General features: G+C 40.2%; 1 protein-coding gene across 1 annotated transcript; it reads left to right on the top strand.

Moving 5' to 3' along the window:
• The first annotated feature begins 6769 nt into the window (after positions 1-6769).
• Positions 6770-8500, top strand: LOC141127643 (52 kDa repressor of the inhibitor of the protein kinase-like). The gene has a single exon (XM_073614314.1). The coding sequence runs from the start codon at positions 6770-6772 to the stop codon at positions 8498-8500; it is 1731 nt and encodes a 576-aa protein (XP_073470415.1).
• The last annotated feature ends 290 nt before the right edge of the window (positions 8501-8790 follow it).

The raw sequence follows: 8790 nt of genomic DNA on the forward strand, positions 1-8790 counted from the left end.
CTTGATTGGAAAGTTAACAACAACAACACATGGCAATCAGTACATATGTACAGTGATTATTTAACAAAATGACCCCTTTAACAAACATTCCCGTTAAAAAACATCTGCATCCGAAGTTGTACAGTGCATAAATAAATGATTTTACTTATTCGGTGCACCTAAATGGATTCTGACTGACCAGGGCAAGGAATTTTGTAATAAGGTACATGTAAATCTTATGATCAACGTTTGTTTGCTATGTGTTCCACAAAATGATCTCATATGTATATAATTTTTATATATGTGCCTTTGCTTTTTCCACCCCTGGTTTTAGTTAAATAAAGAGATTAAATCGCTGTGTACAAGCTGACGTACACCTACGCCAATTTGTGGGATCGAGCCACCTTGCCGCAGTATAATGACGGCGGCTGGTTGGGAAGTGGTCAAAGGAGAATTATAGCCAAAGATGGTTTGGCTGTACTTCTACTATGGATCACAGGAGTGCAGATCGTTTTGCACTCCTGTGACCTGTGACAGAAGTCTGTCCAGGCACAGCGTCATCCCGACAATGGAAGTCGGGATCCACCAGGTGCCTGGACTGACACTCGGCTCAGCCGCTCAGCGAGAGCCTGAGCTGGCTGCTCCCCACTCCTCCACAACGCAGTGCTCCAGTGAGTGAGGAGGAGGCAGAGCGGAGAAAAAAATCAAATATATTAACTCAAAATGATATGTTTACACAAGTATCAAACACTAATCATTGATAAAAAAAAAAAATTACAATTACACTGCTGACTATTTTTTTTCCAGATTGATACATACTTGACTTAGGTGGATGCAGCATGAGTCTAATGCTGCATGTGGACCCTCTACACTGAGAATCGAGTGAACGGACACTGCCAATCAGTCGGTTCTGACAGCTCCCTGATAATGTAATTGTAAGTGTAATTGTAATTTTTTTTAATCAATGATTAGTGTTTGATACTTGTGTAAACATGTCATTTTGAGTTAATATATTTATTTTTTTCATTTTTAATTGCTGTATTCTTTTGACATCTTGCAACTAAAATTGTATTCAATCCTTTATATTTTATCTTTAGGTCTTTAAGAAAACTTGTTGATAAAAAACGTGGGATGCGTATTTGGATGCGGTTATATTTGGACTAAATACTAAGAAACAAATAACAACAAAATATAATCCATTATTTATGTTATTTGGAAGAGAGGCACGGTATCCCTATGAAATTCATGAGGATTTGCCGGTTAATTATTAGCTATAAAAACTCCATAATTAATCATAACTAATTAATATGCTAAACACTATAACCACTGCAGCTCATTCTATTTTACATTTCCTTAGTAATTGGTTAAACATCTTTTAAAATAATTTGTCAACAAACAAAGTTACCCCAGCCTCTATATCTAGTCTTCATGATGTGGCTAAAGTGCCTTAGCCAAGTAAATTTGATGTTTTCATGTAATTGATTGATAGTAGTCAGGTAATAAATGTGTTAACTCGGAATGACTTGCTATACCAATGTGGATGTATTAAGTTTACTTTTCTATCTCAGAAATTAGTGAAAGGACTGCAGGCACCTGACAGAGCCAGATATATACCAAAAATGATAAAATGATTTTCACAGCTTTAAGATGAACAGAACCAGTGTTCTCCTCAAACCATTAACACTATAAAGTACTCTAGTGTACCTTTAAATTGTGGAATTTGAAAAGGAAAAGAGGCTAACACTGCAGGATGAAATTAGGGACAAGATAATTGGGACAAGAGATCCATGAGAGTGTTGTCAAAAGGGGATAAGGCTAATCTCCCTTGCATGACAGCAAGCTTGGAACCACAATGAAGATGGCCGCCAGCATTGAACTGATGGCCATGCACATTTTGATTGTGTAAGTAGTGTCACACCTACCCCAGTAATGCCACCGATCAGTTAGATAAGCTGCAGAAAGACAAAGACACATAGGTAGACATGGAATTATATGTCTACAGGAGTGAATGTCAGTAGCAGAGATGTTTAACCTTTAAGGAAGCAGGCAAATGCCCATGTTCTGAAAGTAAACAAAACCTATATTTTAGCTCCATGTTTGTTCAAACATACATTTTCTCTTTCACATAAAGTGCGCTCACACTTATTATATATTGTTTTTTAGAGGAGAGATAGGACTATATGTTCAGCACACATACAATGCCTTGCAAAAGTATTCACCCCCTTGGCATTTTTTGTGTTTTGTTGCCTCACAACCTCAGGGGCGGATCCAGGGGGGGGGGGGCAACAGGGCAATTGCCCCCCCCGAAGCACACACTCACTACACTCTGAATGTTATTGTTTGTATATATCCTGCCGCTGCGCCGCTCCGGCCGCTGTGCCGGGCCGAGTCTCTCTCTCTCTCTCATGAGAGAGACTCGCGTGTGGTACGGGCGGCGGCGGTCAATAACACTGAAGGAAGGAGGTGGGTGGAGCCTCTTCCCCCTGCACTCGTTGCTAGACGCCAGGCGGCCCTGGCGTTAGCAACGAGTGACGTCATCAGCCGCGTCAGTCACACTCTCAGCCGAGCCGACCGGCGGCCGGTGTGAGTGACTGTGACACAGCCTGGAGCGGCGCCTCCAGGCTCCTACATTACATAAAGCAGACTGAGCAGAGTGAGTCTCAGAGAGAGCAGACAGCAGCCTAACTCAATGAGTGTGGCTGAGTCTGTCTGTCTGTGACACAGGCAGCCTGGAGCGGCGCCTCCGAGGAGTCTCTAACAACAAGTCAAGTGCACTTCAGCAGCAGCACACAGCACAGCACACAGCAGCCCGTCCGCCCCTGACTGTGTTGGCCCCACCCACCAGCACCCTCCTCCTGGCTCCCTCCATGTTGTCCACAGGCCACCACCGCCCATGAGTTATTGTTAGCTCCACCCACCTCCTCCATCTTCTCCACCTGGCACCCTGGGCAGTCTGCAGTGCAGAGCAGCAGAGCGCAGTGAAAGTTAAAATACAACTTATTGAGAGAAGATTACTGGATCCATCCGATCATCATCCATCTAGATTTGATTCTCCACTCAATTGCTCCGAAATCCTGCATGGGAACCCCTACCAGTACCCTCAGAGCATAAACGTGAGTAAAAGAATGTATGAATGTATGTCATGTTTCAAATCGCAAAATACATGTGTGCCACTGTGCCATGCATTATGTATGAAACAAAAAATGCCCTTTTAGTCTTGATCTTAAGCCCTTCAGCTCCGAAAAGTTTTACCCCTCCTTATGACCAGGCCATTTTTTGTGATACTGCGCTGCGTGCGTTACTTTGACTGGCTGACAATTGCGCGGTCGTGCGACGTTGTACCCAAATAAAATTGATGTCCTTTTTTTCCGACAAATAGAGCTTTCTTTTGCTATTTTCAAATAATGAAAATGACTTTTGAAATGAGACATATAGGATACTTTAATGATTTTGTTTTTATTGATTTATTTATTGTTAACGACAGATATAAGAGTTTAGTGTTTTAATAATGAAATGACAAATAGGAGATCTTAGCAATTGTTTTGTTTTTTTTTCTTACCCTAAAAACATGAAAATGGCTTTTTAAAAGACAGAAATCAGATTTTAGTCATTTGTTTTATTATATAAAATGATATTTACTTTCGTTTTTAATAATGAAAATGACAAAAAAGGTGAGATTTTAGTGTTTTTTCCATATACAACAAAAAAAGACTGTAAAAATAATAAAAAAATTAAAATAACTTTTAAAATGATAAATAGGAGATCTTTGTGATTGTGGCTTTTTTTTTTTTTGTTAAAAGACAGAAATAATTCTCCACTCCATTGCTCCGAAATCCTGCATGGGAACCCCTACCCTCACCAGAGCATAAACGTGAGTAAAAGAATGTATGAATGTATGTCATGTTTCAAATCGCAAAATACATGTGTGCCACTGTGCCATGCATTATGTATGAAACAAAAAATGCCCTTTTAGTCTTGATCTTAACCCCTTCAGCTCCGAAAAGTTTTACCCCTCCTTATGACCAGGCCATTTTTTGTGATACTGCGCTGCATTACTTTGACTGGCTGACAATTGTGCAGTCGTGCGACGTTGTACCCAAATAAAATTGATGTCCTTTTTTTCCCACAAATAGAGCTTTCTTTTGCTGGTACTTGATCACCTTGGCGGTTTTTGCGATATAAACCGAAAAGAGCAACAATTTTGAAAAAGAAAAAAAAATAATATTTTTTGCTTTTTGCTATAAAAAATGTCTTTCATAGTTTAAGCCAATACGTATTCTTCTACGATACGTATTCTTCCCTATGGCCAATCAGCGTGCGCGCCTTTGCTGGCTATTGCACAAAATGGCCTACAGGTATGTAGTTGTGTGCAATAGAGCCGACCTGCTGCAGTATATGTACTGCAGCTGGTCAGCAAGTGGTTAATCAAATTATAATGCAGAATATTGATTTAAATGCGGAGCTGCAGAAGAGCAAACAGTGCTTTAATCTGGCCACCTGAATTTATTTTTATATTTACATTTTTGAAACATTTGTTAACCTCCCTGGCGGTATGATTATTTCAGATTTTTGCATCTCAAAGCGGTACAATAATTTTGCATAGAAATTGGGCGTTTTATATTGTAGGCCTGTAATTCTTAGCTGAAAAACTGACTTGATCATTCATCTTGACAATTGTTTTTTATTGCTGTTGGGCACTGACAAGGCTGCATTTAATGGGCACTGGTGAGGCTGCATTGATGCATTGATTTCTTGTATCATTTCTGCCGTGTCTGACCATCTCTTTTATCATGTCTGCAGTCTATGGCCATCTCTTGTATAATGTCTGCAGTCTCTGATCATCTCTTGTATCATGTCTGCAGTCTCTGATCATCTCTTGTATCATGTCTGCAGTCTATGGTCATCTCTTGTATCATGTTTGCAGTCTCTGATCATCTCTTGTATCATGTCTGCAATCTATGGTCATCTCTTGTATCATGTCTGCAGTCTATGGTCATCTCTTGTATCATGTCTGCAGTCTATGGTCATCTCTTGTATCATGTCTGCAGTCTCTAATCATCTCCTGTATCACGTCTGCAGTTCTGATCAGCTCATGTATCATGTCTGCAGTCTCTGATCAACTCCTGTATCATGTCTGCAGTCTCTGATCTTCTCTTTATTCATGTCTGCAGTCTCTGATCATCTCTTGTATCATGTCTGCAGTCTATGGTCATCTCTTGTATCATGTCTGCAGTCCATGGTCATCTCCTGTATCATGTCTGCAGTCTCTGATCATCTCTTGTATCATGTCTGCAGTCTATGGTCATCTCCTGTATCATGTCTGCAGTCTCTGATCATCTCTTGTATCATGTCTGCAGTCTCTGATCATCTCTTGTATCATGTCTGCAGTCTATGGTCATCTCTTGTATCATGTCTGCAGTCTCTGACCATCTCCTGTATCACGTCTGCAGTTCTGATCAGCTCATGTATCATGTCTGCAGTCTATGATCATCTCGTGTATCACGTCTGCAGTTCTGATCAGCTCATGTATCATGTCTGCAGTCTCTGATCATCTCTTGTATCATGTCTGCAGTCTGTGGTCATCTCTTGTATCATGTCTGCAGTCTCTGATCATCTCTTGTATCATGTCTGCAGTCTATGGTCATCTCTTGTATCATGTCTGCAGTCTATGGTCATCTCTTGTATCATGTCTGCAGTCTATGGTCATCTCTTGTATCATGTCTGCAGTCTATGGTCATCTCTTGTATCATGTCTGCAGTCTATGGTCATCTCTTGTATCATGTCTGCAGTCTCTGACCATCTCCTGTATCATGTCTGCAGTCTCTGACCATCTGCTGCATCATGTCTGCAATGTATTCTTGCAATATTTAAACAGGGGGTCGGTTCGGTTATGGTACATGTACATGTCAACAATGTGTGTGCACAGTGCTGTTCTATAAAGCCAATTACTTTATTTAGTGTCCACTTTTGTACTTTAATTATAGAAACAGCAAAAAGAGTGAACTGCAGGACTATAGATTCTTTCTTCAGTACCAGTGCAAAAAAGTCATCCGGAGAAAAGCCAATAGTAGAAAGCACTTCAACTTCAAGTATGGAAGTTGACACTACCCTCCCATCCTGTTCTGGTACGATTGTAGAGCCAATATCTGGTGAAACAGATCGTAATGTGTCGCCACTGTCTGTTGATACCCCACCTCAAACCAGCAGTATCCTAATTAATGACATTGGCACACATCTTGGGAAAAAAATAGATGATTACACCAAATGCTTGCTATTGGAAAATCCATGGCAACCTCCTCCTGGATATGAATTACCTTTCTCTGTTCAGAACATGACTTCCAAGGATGGAGAAACTCGGGAAATAAAGAGATACCTGTCAAAACAACATATTGACAGTTTTCCTTGGCTCGTGTATTCACCTGCCAAAAAGGGATTGTTTTGCAAGTACTGTGCATTGTTTGCGCAACATCGCAAAGGTGGTCATAACAAAGGCATGGCCCTTGGAAAACTAGTGATGGAGCCCCTTACTAATTTTAAAAAGCTTAAGGGCAAGGATGGAGATTTGGAAGTCCATGCAAGGCTTGTTTATCATCAGGAGAGTGTATTTGAAGGAAATGCATTTTTAAAAACCTACCATGCACCGGAAAATGAAATTGTTAATCAAATAAACTTGCATCGTCTGCAGAAAGTGAAAGAGAACCGAGAGTGAATTCGTCCTATCGTTGAGTCAATTATATTTTTGGGTAAACAAAATATACCTCTGCGTGGCCACCGAGATGATGGTGCTTTAATGGATGACTCCACCCCGGAGGTGAATGAAGGCAACTTTCGGGAATTGCTGAGGTACCGTGTTGCATCTGGAGACAAAATATTAGAGAACCACCTCCTTACTGCATCTTCTCGCGCTACATACATTTCAAAATCCACACAAAATGATTTAATCGGGTGTTGTGGTGATGAAATCAGCAATGTCATTGTAGCTAGAATTAAAGAGGCTTGCTATTTTAGTATTATATTCGATGAAACTACAGACATTTCCCATACCGAACAACTTACACTCAACTTTCGATATGTCTACAATGGATCAATTCGTGAGGATTTTATAAAATTTGTAGATGCCTACGAATTTGCAACCCAGAAGGTGTCGGGACTTGATAGTTCAGGTTCAGAACCAAGGCTTACAGGAAAAGTTTTAGGCCAGATGGTTATCCAAATAATTAAAGACCTCTCCCTGGACATCACTCATTGTGTTGGCATTGGAACAGACAGTTGCAGTGTTATGTCTTCAGAGGTGGCTGGTGCTGTGTCAGAGATTCTCCGTGTAGCACCCAACAGTTGCAGATGTCCTTGCTACAATCATTGTCTGAACAATTCAATTTCAAAGTCCTCACAAGTGTCAGCAGTTCGCAATGCAGTAGCAGTGGTCAAATCAACCATTTCATTCTTTAACCAATCAGCAAAGCGTCATTTTATTTTAAAGCAGGAGTTAGGCTCTCAGCTTACCAGTCTTTGTGAAACTAGATGGGTAGAGCGCCATGATTCTCTCATAAGATTTCGAGATGGACTTGTAAAAGTGGTGAGTGCACTATCTGCAATATCTCAATGGAAATGCTCAAGCACTAGCTCAACAGCATCTACTCTCATCCATTCTCTGTGCAGTGCAGAATTCATATTTTCCTTGGTTTCACTCATCAGTGTTCTGAAAGTAACCCTTCCTCTGAGTCGCTTCCTTCAATCCCCAACAATTGATTTAACAAGTGCATCGGACTGTTTGACTGATACCATGGCAACCATAGAGAATATGCGATGTAACGCTGATAGCACTTTTTCCACTTTGCATATGGAGGCTACAGAATTGGCTTCAGAACTTGGAGTGGAACTAAAATTGCCACGTCTTGTAGGCAGGCAAGTGCACAGATTCAATTACAATGTAGAATCAACTGAAGAATACTACAGGAAATCGTTGTATATTCCCTTGCTGGACAACATTATTAATGATTTAAAAAATTTTCCAGAGAATTCGATGCAGTGTTTCCAGATTCAAATCTTGATGCCAGCAGTACTTTTTGGGAAAAAAATGGAAACCATGGTTCCTGTGGCTGTGCAATCATTATCAAAGCGTTTCCACCCTCTTCTAGCTGATGGTAAGCAGAAGATAATGGAGACATTGCTGCAGGGAGAACTAAGTCTATGGCTTACAAAGTGGAAACGAGAGTTATCACAACATAAGGAACTTCCAAAAACAGTTCTTGAAGTGTTGGACTTGTGTGACCAGGACCTCTTCCCAACCATCAGAAGTTTACTTCTGATCTTAGCAACTCTCCCTGTAAGTGTGGCCACAGCAGAGAGATCTTTCTCAACCCTTCGTCGTGTTGAAACATGGCTTCGGTCACGAATGGTGGAGGACCGGTTAAATGGCTTGTGTTTACTTTACATTCATAGAGATATTCCTGTGAATACTGACCGAGTTATCGAGCTGTTTGCCAAACAAGGAAAACGAAGAATTGAGCTAATTCTCTGAATTTTTCATGTTATGTAACTTACAAATAAAATGTTTCTGTTGTGTGTTTGGAGACAGTGGAGAGTGATAATGTTTGGGTTCTGCTATTTGTTTTTTTACACAAAATTTTATATTGTTTGTGAATATTTTGTCTGGGAATATTCTTTTATAAGTATACAAACTGCTTATGATCTTTGTAATAATAAAGTTGTGGTTAAACCTATCCTGTCTGTTTGTAATGTAATAATTTAATCTGGAATGATAAAAGTGTCACTGTTTTAAACAAGGTTAGGACTGTATGATACGTTAAA

The sequence above is a fragment of the Aquarana catesbeiana genome, linkage group LG01, assembly GCF_042186555.1.
Source record: "Aquarana catesbeiana isolate 2022-GZ linkage group LG01, ASM4218655v1, whole genome shotgun sequence".
Classification (NCBI taxonomy): Eukaryota; Metazoa; Chordata; class Amphibia; order Anura; family Ranidae; genus Aquarana; species Aquarana catesbeiana.

Coding starts and splice junctions, on each gene's coding strand:
- LOC141127643 (XM_073614314.1), top strand. CDS start 6,770: ATGGATGACTCCACCCCGGAGGTGAATGAAGGCAACTTTCGGGAATTG.